The sequence below is a fragment of the Chlorocebus sabaeus genome, chromosome 4, assembly GCF_047675955.1.
Source record: "Chlorocebus sabaeus isolate Y175 chromosome 4, mChlSab1.0.hap1, whole genome shotgun sequence".
NCBI classification, from domain to species: Eukaryota; Metazoa; Chordata; class Mammalia; order Primates; family Cercopithecidae; genus Chlorocebus; species Chlorocebus sabaeus.
The window spans coordinates 34,598,365-34,620,745 of record NC_132907.1 but is presented as its reverse complement, the minus strand read 5'-3'; the positions used below and the strand labels follow the sequence as shown (position 1 = coordinate 34,620,745).

Genomic DNA, 22,381 nt, shown 5'->3' with positions numbered 1-22,381 from the left:
CCTCAAGGCAAAAACACCCCTAAGATGTATTCTGGAGAACTGGGACCAATTTGACCCTCAGACGCTAAGAAGAAATGACTTACATTCTTCTGCAGTACCACCTGATATCCTCTTCAAGGGGGAGAAACCTGGCCTCCTGAGGGAAGTATAAATTATAACATCATCTTACAGCTAGACTTCTTTTGTAGAAAAGAAGGCAAATGGAGTGAAGTGCCATATGTACAAACTTTCTTTTCATTAAGAGACAACTCGCAATTATGTAAAAAGTGTGATTTATGCCCTCCAGGAAGCCCTCAAAGTCTACCTCCCTATCCCAGCATTCCCCTGACTCCTTCTCCAACTAATAAGGACCCCCCTTCAACCCAAACAGTCCAAAAGGAGATAGATAAAGGGGTAAACAACGAACCAAAGAGTGCCAATAGTCCCCGATTATGTCCCCTCCAAGCAGTGGGAGGAGGAGAATTTGGCCCAGCCAGAGTGCATGGTACGTTTTTCTCTCTCAGACTTAAAGCAAATTAAAATAGACCTAGGTAAATTCTCAGATAACCCTGATGGCTGTATTGATGTTTTAAAAAGGTTAGGACAATTCTGTTATGTTAATCAATCCGGAATCATCACTGAGAAAGTTAAAGAAATTCGAGATCAAATACAATGTAGAGCAGAGGAGCTTCAAAACACTGGACCCTGGGACCTCCTCAGTCAATGGATGCCCTGGATTCTCCCCTTCTTAGGACCTCTAACAGCTATAATATTGCTACACCTCTTTGGACTCTGTATCTTTAACCTCCTTGTTAAGTTTGTCCCTTCCAGAATTAAAGCTGTAAAACTACAAATCATTCTTCAAATGGAGCCCCAGATACAGTCCATGACCAAGATCTACTGTAGACCCCTAGACTGGCCTGCTAGCCCATGCTCCGATGTTAATGACATTGAAGGCACCCCCCAGAGGAAATCTCAGCTGCACAACCCCTACTACGCCCCAATTCAGCAGGAAGCAGTTAGAGCAGTCATCGGCCAACCTCCCCAACAGCACTTGGTTTTTCCTCTGGAGGGGGGGAACTGAGAGACAGGACTAGCTGGATTTCCTAGGCCTACTAAGAATCCCTAAGGCTAGCTGAGAAGGTGGCCACTTCCACCTTTAAACACAGGGCTTGCAACTTAGCTCACACCCGACCAATCAGATAGTAAAGAGAACTCACTAAAATGCTAATTAGGCAAAAACAGGAGGTAAAGATAGCCAATCATCTGTTGCCTGAGAGCACAGCAGGAGGGACAATTAGGATATAAACCCAGGCTTCAAGCTGGCAACGGCTGCCCTCTTTGGGTACCCTCCCTTTGTATGGGAGCTCTGTTTTCACTTTATTTCACTCTATTAAATTTTGCAACTGCAAAAAAAAAAAAAACCTATGTTCTACCTACGGTCTGCTGAAAATACAAAAATGTTAAAGGGAAATAACAGTCTCATCTCCATATTGTTTTAAAGCTAGCTCTAGAGAAGAATCTAATAAGTACTTGTTTAATAAATGCTTATATAATATGTGATCTCTTTTTTTTTTTTTTTCAGCCACTTTACTTTTAGGGATTCACTATATAGAAGCAGAAACATAAGAGATTAAAAAGCATTTACAGGCCAGGTTCAGTAGTTTACACCTCTAATCCCAGCACTCTGGGAGGATGAAGTGGGCAGGTCACCTGAACCAAGGAGTTCAAGACCAGCCTAGGCATCATGGAGAAACCCCATTTCTACAAAAAAATTTTAAAAATTAGCCAGGTGTAGTGGTGTGTGCCTGTAGCCGCAGCTATTCGGGAAACTGAGGTGGGAGGCTGAAGTGGGAGGATCACTTGAGTCTGGGAAGTCAAGGCTGCAGTGAGCCATGATTGCACCACTGCCCTCCAGTCTGGGTGACAGAGTGAGACCCTGTCTCAAAGAAAGATAAAAGTATTTACAAGTTAAATTTTATTTAAACATGTTGATTTATATTTAATAAACCTGAGTGCTTTTTCAGAGAAGGCATTTATAAATATTTTTATATACTTATATTTATGTTTCATAATCAGAGAAAAATTAGAACTAATTTGCCATTTTATAATCAGATAAAAACCAGAACTAATTTGAATAAAATTGACTGAAGTGTGGAATAGCCATAAAAAAAATACTATCAATAGTTCCAAATAGAAATAGATATCATAAATATAACTAAGTGGAAGAAAAACGTACAAAACACTATACATAATCTGATCCTATCTGCTTTAGTATATGCATGTGAAAAGCTAAATGAATAAAAAACAAACTGTTCAAAAAAAAGAAAAGTCATCTCTTTTGAAGAAGGAATATAAGGCAACTTTTATTGTGTAACATATTTCTAATTTCTTCCTACATAATTACTTCAACATCTTTTTCGGAATGTAGGCTCCCTGCCAGTCCTCCTAATGTCCTTAAAATTCATAGTCATATTCTCATTTTCTCCTCTCTTTCAAGTCTGTCATTTTACAAATTCTGAATCTTTTATTTCTCACCTCTCTTCCTATTTAAATCAGATTTTTCTGACGTCACCTTTTTCTTTAAACTATATTTCTGATCTCAGAGTTTTTTTTTGTTTTTTTGTGGTTTTTTTTGTCCAACTTTGGGTCATGTTTTCCCTTCTAATCATGTCTTTTCTTCCAGATTTCATACTCTCTGCTGCCCAACCACCTGAGAAACTATTATCCTATTTCTCTTTTATTTTTGATGGCCAACCTTCTCAGCCACATTTATAATTCCTGAGCATACAACAGCAGGAGCTTGAGGGGCTGAAGTGGGGTTTGTATATGCATGCACCCCAGATGTGTAGCACAGTGTGTGACCTACACTAGGTATTCAGTAAGCAAGTGCTTAATCAATCTTTCACTTTTTCTACTTTTTTTTTGTTTTTTTTGAGACGGAGTCTCACTATATAGCCCAGGCTGGAGTACAATGGCATGATCTCGGCTTAATGCAAGCTCTACCTCCCAGGTTCAAGCGATTCTCCTGCCTCAGCCTCCCAAGTGGCTGGGATTGCAGGCATGAGCCACCACACCCAGCTAATTTTTATATTTTTAGTAGAGATGAGGTTTCACCATGTTGGTCAGGCTGGTCTTGAACTCCTGACCTTAGATAATCCACCCACCTCAGCCTCCTAAAGTGCTGGGATTACAGGCGTGAGCCACCACACCCAGCACTTTTTCTACTCTTTTTAACCAACTTCTCAACCTCACAAAATTTAATCCCACTAATTCCTAATCATGTCTTCCTCCTGGCCAAATTGAAATAGCTTTTTATTCTTATCCCTATTAATCTTTCTACTTCTTTTGACACTGTTATGAGTCATGCTCCAAATTAAGTTAGTCCAAATTTAATATCTTTAATTTAAAAACACACAGAAACAAGGCAAGCCATAAGTAGGATAAGATATATCTGTCATGCCTAAACAAAACAAAACAAAAATCAATAAGAAAAAGACACTCCAATTAAAAAATGAAAAAAAAAAATTTAAACAGGCATATCATAAAAAAGATCTTCAAATGTCCTATAACATACACAAAGATGTTAAACCTCATTAATTATCAATGCAATGTAAAAGAACTCGACAAGTCAATATCACGACATGGCTGTCAGAATAACTAAAATGAAAGACAGGAGGATCTAACGATCCCACTTTTCGGTATTTGGCCAAAAGATTTAAAGTCAAGATGTCAAAGAGATGTCTGCACTCCCAAGTGCATTGAAACACTATTTACAAGAGTTAAGTTATGGAATCAACCTAAAAGTCCATCAACAGATAAATGAATAAAGAAAATGTGGTAAACGTATACAATATAATACTATTCAGCCTTTAAAAAAAGAAAGAAATGTTGTCATTTGCAAGGACATGGATGGAAGTGGAGAACATTATGCCAAGTGAAATAAGCCAGGAACAGAAAGACAAATAATGCCTATTCTCATTTATATGTGGAATCTAAAACAACTGAATTCAAAGAGGCAAAAAGCAGAATGGTGGTAACCAGAGGCTGAGGGGAGTAGAGAATGGGGAGATAATGGTCAAAGGGAACAAAGCCTTAACTAGACAGGAAATTATCTTTTTTGTTTGTGGTATCTTGCACATCATGGTAAAGATATTAATAATAATGTACATTCAAAATCTGAGACTAAATTTCAAGTGTAAAACAAAAAAATGTTAAGTATTTGAGGTGATGGATATGGTAATTAGCTTGATTTAATTATTCCATTGAATTCATAAATCATAACATCATTTTGTTCCCTACGAATATATACAACTATAATTTGTCAGTTTACAATTTTAAAAACTAAAAAAATTTTTTAGAGACCTAAAACATAAGAAAAAAGATAGGCAATACTAAGTGCTGGTAAGAATGTGAAAGTACTAGAAATCTCATACACTGCTGAAAGGAATGTAAATTGGTATGACCAGTTTGGAAAACAGATTGGCAGTATCTACAAAAGCTAAATATCTGAACACCTTATAACTCAGCAATTCTACTCCTAAGCATATACCCAACAGAAATCCATATATGTGTTCCCCAAAAGACACATTATTCATAATGGCACTATCCATAATAGGCAGAAACAACCCAAATGTCCATCAACATAAGAATAAGTTTTAATATATTCACCAATAGAATGCAGTGAAAATGAATGAACTATTGCTACATGCCACAACATAGACGAATTTCAGAAAATAATACTGAGATGAAGAGGCCACATATAAAAAGTAAATACTATATGATTCCATTTACTTGAAGTACAAAAGCAGGCCAAATGATCCATGATATTTGAAATAATGATAGTAGTTACCTTCGTAAGGAGGTAGGGACCAAGTGGGGGAAAGGAGACTTCTGCAGTGCTAGTAATATGATATTCCTTGATCTAAGTGTTGGTTACATGGGATGCTCACTTTATGAAAATTTGTTGAGTTGTATACTTTCTGTACAATTCAACAAATTTTTTTGAGCATTTTTATATACATTATGCCTAATTAACACCTAAAAACAAAAACACATAATATACATATGCACATGCTCACATACTAAAATCCTCCTTAAGAGCAATCCACAGTTGTAGATTATTACTCACATGAAAGATGGTAAATATGAACTGGTTGGTTGGGGTGGTAAACTGGATGTGGAAGACAGTAGGGAGGATGGAGAAGAAACCAAGTGAGTGGATGAAGGAGGGAAAGTATGTAAACAGGAAAAGCAAAGCAAAGGCTAAATAATGAATAGCAGAAAGGGAGCCCATAAAGAGTCCAACAACGCTGATTTAACTTCTCTACCTATCCACCCACTTTACAAGGTTATTGTAAGATCAAATGAGATCATAACTATAAAAGTCCTTTGTTAAAAATGTGTTCCTCAAATATAAGGATAATATATAAAATGTCCAGGATATCTCTTAAATTACAAGGTTCATCTATTCCAGAGCTGGAAAATAATCTTTGGGACAAAATCAAGACCTTAGCAGGATACACAACTTAGCAAATGTCATTCAGGTACTTAGTCTGTGAATAAGATCTGGAATCCCGTGCTACGTACTTTTCTTCAAGTAGTCATTTCACTATACCAAGTACCTATGGATATTATCACATCTTTAAACAATTTTCACGTAATTTTAATCATTGATTATTGATTTTTTAAATACATGCTCTGATACCTAGCTTTCATTTATCATTAGGTTTTTGCACCAAAAAGGCATAATGAAGTATGTAGAGCCAGGGGGAGGGTTAATAAAAAGATTTTTATTTTATGTTGGTTGAACAATCATAATCATGAACTAAAATTACTTAATGCATAATACTTTATGCATTACATAAACATAATCAAGACATGGTTCTCTGGGACCCAGTATTTCCAAATATCACTAGATATATCCACTAATTAACCCAGTTTGGTTAGCAGTTCTTCTGTTTGTTCTTTTAATTACAGAAGTAATAACACTCATTGAAACAAATGAATTAAATACAGAAGTATACACAAAAGAATTTGCATGTCTTACTCCATACCTATCACATACAGACACACAGACGGAATTTTTCCTTTGTAGGTGTGTTGTTTGTTGTTGTTTGCCATTTTAAGAAATGAGATCAGTCATGTTGTGTATGTTATAATACAACAAGATTTGCACCTAACATAGATATCTCTCTGCATCATACCTGCAAATCTAGCCCATTCTTAAGAATGTTCCGTAATTTCTTCTGCCATTTTCTGACAAACGGTCATCCAAGTTGTGCCCAGTTCAATTTTTACAAATATATTACAAGTATATACATGTTTATATAACCTAAAGTAGCAAGGCTTTTGTTTATTTTTGATAGATCTCTAAAAAATATCAGCATATTTAAATCAGTTGTAGCAAGTCACACTTCCACCAACAATGTGGGAGCCTAAAGCCTTACACTTTGGCCTACACTAGATGCTATCATTCCTTTCGTTTCTGCCAATCTATGTAAAAGAAATTATAGATCCATATTTTGTTTGCATTTTCATATATTTACCTTTAGTCATGTTCCTTTCTTCTTCTGAGATTTGCTATTTTTCTATTGGGTTGTCTCTTTTTTAAAATCAATTTTAAGAGCTGTTTAATCTGTTAATGTTTAAGGGCATAGAAGTCAGGAAAGTTAATCAGTTTTGTTCAGTTCAATATCCTCACAACAAAGACCAGTGCCTGACATACAGTATACTCATTTAATATGTATTGATGAATATAGAATATTAAACCTTTTTCTTATATGTTAAGAATGTTTTATCTTAGTCTATCAATTTATTTACATAGTCTGTAGCTATACAATGATTTTGTTGTAGATGTTGATGTTTTTATAAGGAAATAAATATCTATTTTCTTTATCAGTTTAGGGTTTATTCTCTTAAAGCTTCCCCATCCAGAGGTATTAAAATATTTATCAAAATTTTCTTTTAATATTTTAGAGGGTATCTTTTTTAATATGTAAACCTTTAACTGAATTTTGTATGGTGGGAGGCAGGGGATCTCTATTTTTTTCTGGATGGACAATTGTGTTAGTCCATTCTTGCACTGCTATAAAGAAATACCTGAGACTGGGTAATTTATAAAGGAAAGAGGTTTAATCAGCTTACGGTTCTGCAGAGTGTACAAGAAACACGGTGCCAGCATCTGCTCAGTTTCTGGTGAGGCCTCAGGAAGCTTTTATTCAAGGCAGAAGGTGAAGTGGAAGCAGGCAGAAGGAGGCACATAACACAGCAAGGAGGAGCAAAAGAGAGCGAGGGACAAGGTGCCACGCTTTTTTTTTTTTTTGAGTCGGACTCTTGCTCTGTCACCGAGGCTGGAGTGCAGTGGCGAGATCTCGGTTCACTGCAAGCTCCACCTCTCAGGTCCACCTCTCAGGTTCACGCCATTCCTCTGCCTCAGCCTCCCCAGCAGCTGGGACTACAGGCGCACGCCGCCACACCTGGCTAATTTTTTTGTATTTTTAGTAGAGACCGGCGTTTCACCATGTTAGCCAGGATGGTCTCAATCTCCTGACCTCATGATCCACCCGCATCGGCCTCCCAAAGTGCTGGGATTACAGGCATGAGCCACCACGCCCGGCCAGGTGCCACACTTTTAAACAATCAGATCTCACTTGAACTCAGAGTGAAAACTCACTAATTATCATGAGGACAGTAACAGTCCATTCATGATCTGCCCCAGTGACCCAAACACCTCCCATTAGGCCACACCTCCAACATTGGGGATTACATTTCAATATGAGATTTGGAGGGGACAAATGTCCAAACCATATCAAGAGTCAACTATGCCATGCTTTTCTAAATGAACAGAAACACTATTAAGTAACCTTACATATCACATTTCTTGATTGTTTCTATCCTATTGAACAACAATCTGTTCCTGTGTAATACCATACAGTTGTCACTACAGTCAATACCAAGTATAAATCTCTGGTAGGACAAGGCCCCTGTCTTCTTTGTGAGGGAATGTGAAAACTTCTTTTTTTTTTTTTTTTTTTTTTTGAGACAGAGTCTCACTCTGCCACCCAGGTTGGAGTGCAGTGGCGAGATCTCGGCTCACTGCAACCTCCAGCTCCCTGGTTCAAGCGATTCTCCTGCCTCAGCCTCCAGAGTAGCTTGGATTAGAGGCATGTGCCACCACACCCAGCTAATTTTTGTATTTTTAGTAGAGATGGGATTTCACCATGTTGGCCAGGATGGTCTTGATCTCCTGACCTCGTGATCCACCCGCCTCGGCCTCCCAAAGTGCTGAGATTACAGGCATGAGCCACCACAACTGGCATGAAAACTTTTTTGTGAGGTTCATTTCTCTTTGTGAGGGAAAACTTTTTTCAATTCTCAGAATTTTACTCTTCAGCAGGAGCTTTCAATTCATTGCATTCTCCCACACAGGGAAAAAAAAAAATCCATTAGGATTCAGAATGGATTAACTGCTCTATTGCTACTGACTTTTATTTCATAATAGAAATATGAAATAGAAAATGTCTAATAAAACATCTTTATCAAAGTCTCATTGCCTCTTTTAAAAAGACAATTTATAAATAGACTTTTGAATTTACTTATTTTGATTTTGAATGGCATTTATCATTATGGATTGTATTTCCTTCATATATGAGATACTTTAGATTTTTCAAAGCCTACTGAGGTCACCTTGGTCTCTGTTCCCACTTATTTCCAAATACAACTAGGAGTTATTTGGCTACCCTACTCAGAAAGAAAAATAATTATCTTTAAATAATCTAGCAATATACCATTCTCAGTCACATTTGGAAACAAAATATCCTACGTCAACAAAGAACAAGAAAGAGCTTGAATTTTTTTTATGACATTATATTTGAAGAGAATCTTTATAGCAAATGGAAAAAAAATTTGTTTTATGATTTTAAAACACTTTTTGTTTTGCTTTACTTATTAATTTCAGTCCCCTAGTTTCTCAGGAAAAAACAAAATCACACAATTGTTTTTGCTTAACGTGATGAGGCAAACTATAAGACACATACCTACTGCTGTGCGTCCTGTTCTTTTCTCCAGGATATTCCATTTCCTTTCTTCTTAGTACCAAAAATATCATGATAGCAGTGCTATAAAGAAGACTGACTGGTCTGGGAATTCAGTGCAACCAATTCTAGATCTACTTGTACTTGCCACATCCTTATCGTATGATCTTGCCATTCTAACTCTCAGATTCAGTGAAAGCTATATGTCTTTTAAAGTTTATCAGTTGCATCAGACCATATATATAACTCAGAATAAGTTCAAAGATAAGAAGATGTAAGCAGTTTCTAGAAAAAAATTTTCTTTCTCTCTACTTGAATGAACTATTGACACCAAGTTTACAAAAATTAAAGTGATTTCAATGAAAATGTATACATGGCTAATTAGCTTCATATTTATATGAAAGTGATTTCAAAGAAAATGTATAAATGACTAATTAGCTTCACATTTATCATGAGTTGGGGCTATTTGACTTTTGTCATAACATTTTACCTAATCTATAAAATGTTATTTTCAAATAAGACTTTGGAGCTTTAGAAAAATGGAGCTGAACATGCTTTGAGAAAGTAAAGTGAGCCATGAAAGGAGAAAATAAAGGCCTAGTTTTTGTATCCCAATAGATTTTTACCAACCTTTCCCTAAACCTTTCCCTCATTCTAAAAGAAAGTTTAGAATGAGCATAATGGGAAAAGGGGGAAATTGTTATGTTGCGGATGGAGGAAGGAAAGGTCAGCTAGGTCCAATAAGTAAAGAGAGGACTAGTCTCAAACTATTAAACATATGATTTACCTAGCAAAAGCTTTAAGTCACAGCTGAATTACATTGGGGAAACAATTACAGGTTTTACAATGGAAAGAAGCATCTTCAATGTTGGCTGCAATCACTGACAGCAAGAATACTAACTTTTGAAAAAATAAAAATGGCCATTGTTTTCTGCTTTCCAAATCTTAGTTTAATATTATGTTCCTCAAACACTATAAAGTTGAGAACTGAAATGATTACCTGGGAAATTCTGGTGAAACTGAGGTGTTTGTTTCATTAATTATCCACGTCATTTATCTTCTTAACTTAACCTAAATTTAGCCTGAATATCATTTGTTAGAGACTGAAGACTTTTAGAGAGTAGAGAGCACCTTTTTTTAATTAAATAAATTCCTTTGATAATATTTTAATGTGACTCAAGAATCCAGCAGTATCTATATATGGGCCCTCTACATCAATGAAAAGAAGTACCTCATACAATTCTGTGAAATGAGACTAAAATACAGTTTCAATTATGAGGTAATTTCTTTTTTGTTTTTGTAGTCTAATGCAGGAAGAATGAAGACTAGTCATGTCAAGAACCACAGCCTTGCTACGTTTTCCTTATGTAAGTGCTGTAAATAAATTGGTGAAGGGAATCATCAAATGCCTTATTTTCCTTCCTGCAAAGAGAATAAACTTTTTTGAAAGTCCCTGATAAGGTACAACCCTTATCCCTAAAGTTAGACCTACCAATAGCTGTGACCCCAGATCATTCTGGTGTCTGTATGGAGTGTTTGCAAAGATGAGTACAATAATTCTTCCCATCCTCTCCACATGCACCTCTGTGGCTTTGCCACTCTGCCCATCAAGAAGTGGAGTTGAATTTCTAGAATCTGGATTTAGCTGTTTAACTTGCTTTGACCAATGAGATTTGAACAAAAAGTAACAAGCTGAAACTTCCTTTTAGCTTTGTTGGAACCATAAGACCACTAGGTAAAGATGCCTCCAACAAACTGTTAGAGATATCTGACCCAGGTAATAGCCAGGACCAAGTCAAGCAGCCATCTTCCATCATCCAGTACTAGCCAAATCTCATTACTTGTGGCACATGAGTGAACTCCACAGAAGAACCATTGACATGAGTCTAGCCCAGATTACTGATCCAAAGGCTAATCACATAAAATGCTTGTCTTTTTGCCAAATAAAACAATGTCACAGACTCTCCCAAGTCCCCTTATTATTTTTTTTAATTTTTTTTTTTTTTTGGAGATGGAGTTTTGCTCTTGTTGCCCAGGCTGAAGTGCAGTGACGCACTCTTGGCTCAGTGCAACCTCCGCCTCCCAGGTTCAAGCGATTCTCCTGCCTCAGCCTCCCGAGTAGGTGGGATTACAGGCAGGTGCCACCATGCCCAGCTAGTTTTTGTATTTTTAGTAGAGACGGAGTTTTGCAGTGTTGGCCAGGCTGTTCTCAAACTCCTGACCTCAGGTGATCCATCCACCTTGGCCTCCTAAAGTGCTGGGATTACAGGAGTGAGCCACCGTGCCCAGCCCCAAGTTCCCTTAAATCATGTAAAATTTCATGAGTATGTGGCACGTGCAGTTTTCGGTGAAGAGGATCCTTAATCTTCATCAGCTTCTCAAAGTGATCTATGAGCCAAATTTAAAAAGACCCATCAGCACCAACTATGATTTCTCTTCCAGAAGCTGGCCTTCTTAGCTCTGGCTTGACCTACTGGTATAGTGTGTAGCTGGCTTTGGAAAGAAAAGGAAACCCTATTTACATTATCTGTATTCCAGCATCCTCACCTCTTCCATAAGTCTAGCTGAGTAAGAGTTTGGATCTTAGTTCCCACCTTTTCCTGTGTATTCATTATGATGCATGGAGCGATGAGAGTAATTCCCATGTTAAATGTGGCCAGAGAGGTTGGCAGACCAAGGAGCAAGTTACCGTCCTCCTAGATTACCACTACACTTCCACAGAAAGTCCTCTAAACACTTGCCACAGATATTACCAAATTGTCACTCTTTATTGCATTATAGTAAGCCTTTGAGGTAGAAATCACTACAATTACTTGCTCCAGGCCATAAAGCAGACCAAGTACACCTCAATACCAAAGCTTTTCTCCCAGGAAAAAAAAAAAAAAAAAAAAAAAAAAAACGGACCCAGGGACCCTCAGGGTCGGCAAAGACTCTTCTAAAACATCTGTCCGGGCCAGCTCCTCATTTGGATCGGTGCTGACAGAAACAGAAACGCCAGGGGGCCGGAAATGTGGCCAGGACGATGCCCCTCTGTTCTGGGCACCGTTTGTTCGAATACCTCGTCAGGTATCATCAGGTGTCACTCAGGAAGGAGACACGCCCTGCCTGGACTGCAGCGAACGCTGTACGGGGTACGTGGTGGCCCTCAGGTTACCGACCGGGTCCGTTAGATTCCAGAGGACAAAAGGCAGGGAACAGCCTGGTCTTGGGGTCTTTAAATAGAGAGGTGCCATCTACTGCCGAAAACCAAGTCAACATCTCGGGACAAAGCTGCACTCACCCCCGGCCGGCTGAGCTCTGGGCCCCTTTAGCCTTTCTTTGAGCCTGGTCCAGTAAAAAGCAGCCCCAGCAGTCTCAGCTGAAACGCTCCACACCCGGGCCCCGCTGAACTGCAGAAGCGAAGACTGACAAGCACTCTGTCCGCTCGTAGACTGGGAGCTCGCAGCACCGGCGGCTCCGCCCAGGCCCCCGCACACTCACTCACCAGCCTGGTAGCTCTGTAAGGCCCGGGCCCCACGATGCGATGCTCCATGGCGAGCAGGCAGCAGCGGCAGCAGCCGCGCCAGCGCCGATCCCCGCCAGCCGGCGGAGCAGCAGTTTGAATCCCAAGCCCGCGGGCTCCGGGCGCTGATTGGGCGGCGCGAAGGTACGTCACCGGAACTGCGCAGAGTGGGCGGGGAGGTCGGTGTCTCTCCGAGACCGGCGTCGCATGGATCTCCGGCTGCCAACTTGCCTGAGGTGAAATCTGTTGCCCACCCTGGTCCCACCGTGCGAGCACACCTGGGCAGGTGCGACTACGGGGCCAGGGGCGTCTCCCCCGCGCTGGACAACGCTGTGCAGCGCCCTTCCCAGATTTCTGCGTCGGAGCAACACAAACACACGCATTCTTTACAAAAGGGTCAATAAAAGGGTGTTACCCAACTACCGAAACCCAACTTTGGGCCGCTTGGATAAATCGCTGTCCTCCCTACCAAGTGCACTGTGAGCCTGGAGGTGCTGCTAACTCTGGGAGAAGCAGATAATAAAATGAAGCGAGGCGACAGCTTTTACCAATGGAGGGACATTTAAAAACGGGATAGAGAGCACATGGCCACAAGGAGCGTAGACAGTATGTAAGGGCAATAAAGAGCGGGAATGGAGCCCAGATTATCTTCTGTTTGTTCTCTTGATAGTCTTTTTTCCTTTGAGTTCTATGTTTTGTATTGGACTGATATTTTTAGTCCTTGGTAATAGGGTTGTGAGTCTTTTTTTGACTGCTTAGAATTTTCCCCCTGGGAATTGCTTGTCCGATTTGCAATATTTCAGAGGGACAAATGAAGTAACTCCATATACTTACGACTCTGTACCCTACTCAAATTTGGTCATCTCTGTAAGTACCCAGGATAAGACGTTGAAGGAGTGAAGATGTGCCATTCCAAAATATGCCTAATTGGTATATTGATTATTTCGAGCGGAAAACATTGGAGAAATGGTAGTTTCAGAAAGAGCAAGCTGACCGGCCTCTTCCGATGCAGCAGGCCATAAAGATTTCTCTGGGACGGGCATCCTCTCCCTACCACGGTGAGAAAATAGTCCATATCACCAAAGGCTTGGAATTGAAGGCTGCAGTTGACCTGAATAAACATTCTTAACGAAGTAACCCTATCTTCCACTAGGAGATACAGGAAATTTTTTACATTTATCTTCCAGTGACTCCCTAGAAAATGTTACTGTCTTTGTGAGCTATGGAAGTTACTGGAGTCACAGGGCACCAGAATATGTTAGCAGCTGCCCATATCCGAGACACCGCCCCAAAGTATGTTACAGGCAGCGAATCCCTATAGATCTGCAGCACCCTCAATTCTTGCCTCCTCAGAAGAAAGAATTCGAGTGAGGGGCTTAAGACGGAAGGAGAGACCCAGGCAAGTATTAGACCAGAAGTGAAAATTTATTAAAAAGCTTTGAATGAAAGGAAGTACACTTGGAAGAGGGCCAAGCCGGTGACTTGAGAGATCTAGTGCATAGTTTGACCTTTTGACCTGGGGTTTTATACGTTGGCATACTTCTGGGGTCTTGCTTTGGGGCTTTGCATTACTTCTCTCCTGATTCTTCCCTTGGGGTGGGCTGTCCACATGCGCATACTTGAGCCCACTTGCCCAACTCCTAAGATCTTATCAGGAAGCCTCTGATCAACAGTTCAAGTGTTTTCTATTAGGAGACTGCCTTTCCCTGGTGCTGGCTGTGACCAACTATTATTTTAGAGAGACAATTAACAACCGCCTGACCATCACCTGATGGCTGCCTGACATTCCTGATGTGTGTGTGTATGAGGGGGAGCCCTCTCCTGCCCTGCTCATGCCTGACTAGCTACCTACTGTAACACCTTAGCCAAATTTTCTTTGTCATGGCTTTTCTTCTCAAATGTATCTCTCTTTGTCTAAAAAAAAAAAGTGAAAGCATCTTCGGCCATTTCTTCAGACTTCACTCTCTTGTGAAGATCCCCATGTGTATGTAAAACTAATAAAATGTGTATACTTTTCTCCTGGTAATCTTCCTGGTGTCAGTGTGGTTTCTAGATACAGCTGGAGAGCTCATTAAGAGGTAAAAGGGAGCTTGGAAGTGACCTCTGGCTCCCCTATAACATGATAAGAAAGACCTAAGTAAGGGATTGGACTCCCACCTCTTCTCATCCTCAAAACCACACCACTACCACCACCCATTTGCTGCTTTAGGTTTTTACTTAGAAAGCCCAAGAAATGTCCGAGATGATACATACATATTGCTTTTGTAATTAGAAAAAACAATTAAAAATTTTTTTGTTACTTCCAGTAAGTGAATCCTTATCAGAACTTTTTTTAAACCTCTAAGCTCCATGGAAGAGAGCTTGTCTTCCGTGCTGCTTGTCCTTGGCAAGGAATATAAAGGGATACTTGTGTTCTTGACACAAGAAACAGGAGAAAGGGAATTTTAGAGCCTTGTCTGTCTGAGACCTGCCACCATCTATGATGGTGGTGAAACTGGAATCTGATACAAAACATCATGTCCAGCATTATGCAGCTCTCTAGTTCTGTAAGTATCACAGACTGTGAAACTCCGTAGATCTGGATTTCAATAATGACTGGTACTACTTACCAGTGGAGTGACTTCAAGCTAATTATTTAATTTCCATCTACTTACTGGTAAACTGGGAACATTAATGATTATCTTGCAGAGTCGTAAGGATGTATGTAAAGTGCTAAATATAGTGCTCAGCATATATTTACAGTGCCCAGCATATATCAGTAATAAAAAGAACTATATATATATGTATTTTTTAAATGATACCAGCTTCTTGAGCATTTCCCAAGAGCCTGTTATTAGCCATAGACAAGATGGCTATTACTAGAAAGGCATATTTCCAAAAGATCTACATATCAGAAGCCACAAAGAGTCGTTGCAGGGGCCGGGGGCATCTGGACAATGCCGTGCAGCACCCTTCCCAGACTTCTGCACCCACACAACACAAACATGTACACTATTTCTCTACAAAAGGGTCAATAAAAGGGTGTCATCCAGTGATGCCTCACGCCTATAATCCCAGTACTTTGGGAGACCAAGGCAGGTGGATCACTTGAGCCCAGGAGTTCAAGACCAGCCTGGGTAACATGGCAAAACCCTGTCTCTACTAAAAATATGAAAATTAGCTGGCTGTGGTGGCACACTCCTGTAGTCCCAGCTACTCAGGAGGCTGAGGTGGGAGAATCGCTTCAACCCAGGAGGTGGAAGCTGCAGTGAGCCAGGATCGTCCCACTACACTCCAGGCTGGGTGACAGTGAGATGTCTCTAAATAAATAAATAAATGCCTCAAAGAAATCGAGGTTTTACATTTGTTCATTCACTTATTCAGCAAGTATGTAAGAATACACTACTGTGTGCCAACTGTAATTCCAGTCACTGAAATCATGCAATAGATAAAATGCAGCTTCTAGGAGCTGACTCCTAAGTAGAGGAAGGGATGACAAGCTAGCTATAATACATTCAAATATGTATTATATATCAGGTGGTGATTGAGTACTGAAAAGAAAAGTAAGACTAAAGTGGAGAGGGTGGTAGGGGGAAGTTGCTGTTTTGGTTCAGGTGGTCAGGGAAGGCATCTTTGATGAAGTGACATCTGAGTAGATGATCTGAGTGAAGTAAGGGGTAGTTATCTGCGGAAGAGCTTCTAAGCCGAAAAATGAGCGGCCCATGAGAAACTTCCAGGAGACATGGGAAGGAGGCTGGTGCTGATTACAGTGGGGGAGTAAAAGGGGCAGTGGAGAAGATGGGGTTGAATACAGAGTGGAGTGGGGCTTTCAGGCCACATTATGGGCCATGGGATTCTGATACTGTTCTGAATTAGTGAAAATATATTAGAAAGTTTTGATCAACAGAGTAATCAAAACAGATCACAATCACTCTGCTGATCTTTGGCCAGTCATTTTGGCCAAATCACTCTGGCCATGTGTGGATACTGGACTCGGGTAGGCATTGAGGGTGAGAAAGGAGGCAGGAAAACCAGTTGAGGAAGCTGCTACAATACCTCATTGGAGAAAGTAAACAAATTTCCTTTGTGTGGTACTTGGCACATAGTGGCATTCAACAACCATTTACTGAGTGAGTAAATGAGCGAGCAAATGAAACTAAGCTTTAGAAGTTATTCATTTCTTAAAGATCAATTTGATTCATTCATTCTGTTTGCCATTTCTCATATGAGTATGGGGAACAAAATAATAGCTAGCTTTTATATTTTTATTTTAATGCATCAGATTTGTTTTTAAAACTCTTACTTTTTATCATTAAAGTCCTCTGAGCTTTTGAGTTTGGGAAAATGCAATCTGCACATACTCCATGACTTGTGTTATAATTGCCCCTCCACCTCCTGCCGCCTCACACTTACACCATTACAGTACAAAGTTACCATAATAAAACCTATGCCAAAGAATATAGCTGAATGGATTTTCATATTTGAGAATAAGCTCAATTTCTGACACATCACAGTTATGCCAAGGCATATATGGTGAAGTATAATTCTCTACACCTTGGAAAGAGATGTAATGAAAAAAGTTTTTAACTAACATTGATCTGGCCAAGAAATATAGGATAAATTAAAGGAGGAAGATTCTAAAGATAGTAAAGCCATTTGGAAGACAGCTGAAGGAATACAGGCATAGAATTCCATGAGTAATAGAGTGTTATGAGAAAATACCTATATAATCTTGAGCAAGACTCAACTTCTCTGATTATCAGTTTCCTCATCAGTAAAATAGAAATAATAATGGTACCTGCTTCATAGGGTTGTTGAAAGACTTAACTGAGGAAATATATACAAAGCTCTTAGAATTTTGTTTCCCTTACATGGTAGGCAGAATTCTAAGAAGGTCCCTATTTCAGAAAAAGAACTAATAGAAGACATATACATATATGTACAGACAGAAAGAGACAAAGACAGACAGAGATTTATTAAAAGGAACTGGCTCACATGACTATGGAGCCTGATGAGTCCCAAGATCTGTAGTCGGGAAACAGAAAACCTGGCAGACATGATGGTATATTTACAGTCCAAGTTCAAAGATCTGAGAACCAGGGCCAATGGCATAGCTCCAGTTTGAAGTCTGGTAGGCTTGAGACCAGGAAAAGCTGACGTTTGTTTCAGTTTGAGTTTAAAGTCAGGAGAAAAAAAAAAAAAAAAGTTCCAGCCTGAAGGCATTCAGGCAGAAGAAATTCCCTCTTATTCAGGAGAGAAAGTCTTTTGTTTTATTCAAGCCTTCCACTGATTGGATGAGGCCCACCTATATTAGAGAAGGCAATAAGTTTAGTCTATTGACTTACATGTTAAACTATCAAAAATACCCTCAAGAAATACTCAGAGTAATATTTGACCACATATCTGGGCACCCTGTGGCAGATAAATTAACCATAATTTTATGGTTAACATAAAATTAACCATTATAGCCCCTGAGACCCCCAGCCCCTGATATACATAAACCTTCTTCCCATTATTTAACCAAACACTAATGTAGATACTGCTGTAACGAGATTTTGCACATGTAATTAAGGTTGTTGATCTTGAGGTAGGACAAATATCTAGGTGGTCCTGCTTAATCATATGAGCTCCTTAAAAGGACAGAATTTTCTCCAACTAGTTGTATAAGGAAAGCCAGGACTAAATTCCATCAACCTGAATGAGCTTAGAAGCAAATTTTCCCCTAGAGCCTCTACAGGAGAACTCAGCTGACTGATGCCTTGATTTCAGCCTCCCAACACCTGATACATTGAGCAGAGAGCCACCACACTGTGCCAGATTTCTGACCAACTGAACTGTGAATGAATAAATAAATGTTGCTTAAAATCCAGTAAATCTGTAGTAATTTCTTATGTGCCAACACAAAACTAATGTACATTTTACATACGAAATTCTCAAATGCTTGTTCTAGTTACTCTATGGCTAGAGTAGGAATGGGAGGAAAAAAGCCAATATTTAATGAGCAATTATTTACAAGGGATGAGGGAGAAGAAAATGTCAAAGAAGGCTCCAAATATATTCTGGAAAGCTGGCAAAAAATATTGTGCCATTAACCATAAGGAAAGAAGAATTGTCTGGGTAAGCAAGAAGGAACATGGAGAAGGGGTCTCAGACTTTCCTGCGCATAAGAATTGTCATGGTTCTTATGCATAGTAAAGTGCATAAAACTCAATTTTATGGGTTCCATCCACAGAGGTACCTAGAAGTACCTAGATTCCATAGCTAATTTACTGTCTGACTATTTGCTAGTAGCTCCAAAGATCCCTGATATGTACAGATTTCTAATTTTGATGAATCAAAAACTTGAAATCCCCACCTCAGGGGCTGGAGTGTAAGAGAATATCATCCAGCTTTTAATTAAGCCCATCCATCCACCTGAGATCCTCAGCTCAATATGGCTTTCTACTTTTCTAATAGAGAAAAGTCCAGTTGGGGAAGTTAGAGGGAGAAAGAATACAGAGAGGAACAGAAGACCTTTCCAATGTCCCATTTCAAGCCTTTTGGTTTACGGCCTTGACTGACCTGTTTCTCCGGCCCTCATACTACTGCCTCACCCCTGTGTCTAGACTTATCTGCCTGCACCTGGCTCTTCCTGTACCACAATCTCTCAGCCTTCCTTGGGCCCTTGATAGATCTTATGATAGGGGCTTGTCCCACTCTTGGCTCCATCCCTGGAGGCTAAAGTTCTGGACATTGATCAAAGACCTTCTCCTCTGTTTTACTCTTAAAGGCACAAGATTCAAGTTTCTGCCTCAGCAGAATTACAAATCATTACATATTACTGAACTTTGGGGTAGCTGACACGTAGTCAAACAATATATTGTTTGATATCCAGTATTAGTAGATCAGTTGTCTGGCCCATGGCACCTAAGCTCAGTTTTAAAAGAAATGAAAAAAGTAAGATAAAATTATTGCCTTTTTTTAAAGATTCATCACAAATGGTCCCTGAAATAGCAACTGTACTTAATTTAGCCGGGGGGGGGGGGGGGGCGGGGGGGACACTCAATTAAAAACTTAAAAAGGAAGTCAGTGTGGAAGGGTAGGGAATATACAGAACTTTTGGGAAGCGCTACTGCCAGATCCTACAGACACTTATAAAAAGTAAGGTGCTCAAGGCAGAAGTTGCTTCCTTCAGGAAGATATTTAATAGGATATTTCCTACACCTGGACTCAACAGCGGAGCGTCCTGGGTGCCTAGACCCATGGACCACACGCACATGCAAGAACCCAGAATCAGAAGTGGAGAGTAGCTGGGTGCACAATCTCAGCGACTGCGGAGGACTGCTTGAGGCCAAGAGTTTGAGATCAGCCTTGGCAAAATAGTGAAACAATTGTCACTACAAAAAAAATTTTTTTTTTAATTAGCCAGACTTGAGGGCACACACCTGTGGTCCCAGTTACTGAGGAGGCTGAGGTGGGAGGATTGTTTAAGTCCAGGAGTTTGAGGCTGAAGTGAGCTATGATCATGCCACTGCACTCCAGCCTGGGTAACAGAGTGAGATTCTGTCTCTAAAAAAAAATAAATAAATTTTTAAAAATGGATAGTGATCAGCGTCACTAAGCCAGAAACAGGATGAAATTGAGATTGTGAGCAAAAGCAGTTGGGGAACAAGGAAGGTCTGTGAGCTGGGGTTGGGGCAGGGTGTCTGTATATACTGGGCTACCTTGAAGGGCTAACAAAGGCAACAATGGTGATTGTGTTCGCCCGCAACACTGCTGCTCTTATTTTCTGGCAGAGCCAAGCAACTGAAACTTGCAAGGATATAAAAATATAAAAAACAAAATCATTTTAAGCTTTTGTCCTTACTGATGATGATTAGATTTTATATTTTACTTTTGTTTATTCTTAATATTTTTGCTTTTTCTATCTTTCTTTTCTTTTCAAAGGTGTTAATGAGAGTTCAAATATAGGCTTATCATTTAATCATATTAAATGTTTTGAATCTGATAAATCCTCTGTGGTATAAAAAGATACATTTTATTTAAAGACTTTTTAGAGTAGTTTTAGGCTCACAGCAAAACTGAGAGAAAGGTTCAGAGATTTCTCATATACTCTTTTACCCACGTGTGCATAGCTTCTCTCATTATCAACATCCTCCACCACAGTGGTGCATTTGTTACAACTGATGTTTTAACTTTTTGGGGGGTTATAATACATTGATATATATTCTTTTTTAGTAGGAATCTAAGTCCCTTCCCAAATCTTAAGTGAAATTGTAATCCGCAGTGTTGGAGGTGGGGCCTAGTGGGAGGTGACTGGATCACGGGGGTGGTTTTTAATGGTTTAGCATCATCCTCCTAGTGCTATTCTCTTGAGGGAGTTCTCACGAGATCTGGTTATTTTAAAGTATATAGCGCCTCTCCCCTTTCTCTCTTCTTCCTGCTCCCACCATGTAAGATGAGCCTGCTTCCCCTTTGCCTTCTGCCATAATTGTACATTTCCTGAGGCCTCCCCAGAAGCTGAGCAGATGGCCAGCATCATGCTTCCTGTACAGCTTGTGGAACTGTGAGCCAATTAAACCTCTTCTTTATGAATTATCATCCCAAGTATTTCTTTATAGCAATGCAAGAATGGACTAACACACATATGGAGAAAAGTACACACATCTTCTTTATATTTCTTGGCGAATTTCACAACCTAAACACAGCCTGTAACCAGCACCCAGATCAAGAAACAATATATGAAGAGTATCCCTCCTCCAGCAGTTCCACAGTGCAATAGTGAACACTCTGGATTCTGAATCCAGCTGTTCAAGTTCAAGAAACAAAGCATGACCAATACCTGTGAAGATGCTCTCATGCCACTGCCAGTCTCTACTCACTAAGGGTAACTGAAACGGATATTTTACTGTGTAAGAAAAAAAAGAAGCAAGAAAAATTATATAGCAGACCAAAAAGGGAACAGAGGCTGAGACACAAGTTACTAGGAATTTAGTCCCTCTACATTATAACCCAAAACCAATGTCGAAAACTTAAGGAGGAAAGGAGAAAAGGATTTTATTTAATAGACAAAACTCTTATAGTATCCAATTTCAGCCTTGACTGGATCTACCATTTGTGAATTTTCCTGTTTTCAATTAAAACTAAAAAGTGACTTTCTAGACATTGAAACCTATTTGACTGCATTTTCTTGTCTAACTTTCTCTGAAAAGCCTTTGGCTTGCCCTGGAATTAATTTGCACGGCAGTGGTTTTATTCCAGTTCCAATGAGGGATTAGTAGAGAGAGTGGCTCTGCAGAATTCACTATGAAGTTGCCTCCAAATCTGTCAACAAACCAGAACCATGGAGAGTATTTTAAAAAGAGTTACCAAAGCCTGACTTCAGAGCTCTTGAAAGTAGCTGCTTTTAGGAGAGAGGGACCAGAAGAGTTACCACAGAAATGTCTTTTTTTTTTCTTTCTTTCTTTTTTTAAGACAGGGCCTCACTCTGTTGCCCAAACTGGAGTGCAGTAGTGTTATCTCTTGTCTCACTGCAATCTCTGCTTCCTGGGCTCAAGCAATCCTCCCATTTCAGCCTCCCAAGTAGCCGGAACCACAGCCGCATGCCACCAGGCCCAGCTAATTTTTGTATTTTTTGTAGAGGTAGGGTTTTGCCATGTTGCCCATGCTGGTCTTCGACTCCTGGTCTCAAGAGATCTGCCCACCTAGGCCTCTCAAAGTGCTGGGATTACAGACATGAGCCGCCGTGCCCAGGCCTTTTTTTTTTTTTTTTTTTTTAAGACAGAATCTCACTGTCACCGAATAGCATCACTGGAATGCAGTGGTACAATCATAGCTCATAGCTCACTGTAACCTCAAACTCCTGAGCTCAATTATCCTCCTGCCCCAGCCTCCTGAGTCGCTAGGA

At 39.8% G+C, this 22,381-nt stretch overlaps 1 protein-coding gene across 2 annotated transcripts in view; it reads right to left on the bottom strand.

Annotated features, from left to right (window-relative positions):
- The window catches only part of DEPDC1B (DEP domain containing 1B), a 121,618-nt gene extending 108,999 nt beyond the window's left edge, over positions 1-12,619 (bottom strand). The window contains exon 1 of one of the 2 annotated variants that reach the window (XM_007973400.3): positions 12,499-12,619. In XM_007973400.3, the coding sequence (XP_007971591.3) occupies positions 12,499-12,546 (48 nt within the window). In that variant the 5' untranslated portion in view covers positions 12,547-12,619. Of the gene's footprint in view, positions 1-12,294 lie in introns of both variants that reach the window. The other variant, XM_007973406.3, reaches the window with a different exon arrangement.
- Positions 12,620-22,381: the final 9,762 nt, after the last annotated feature.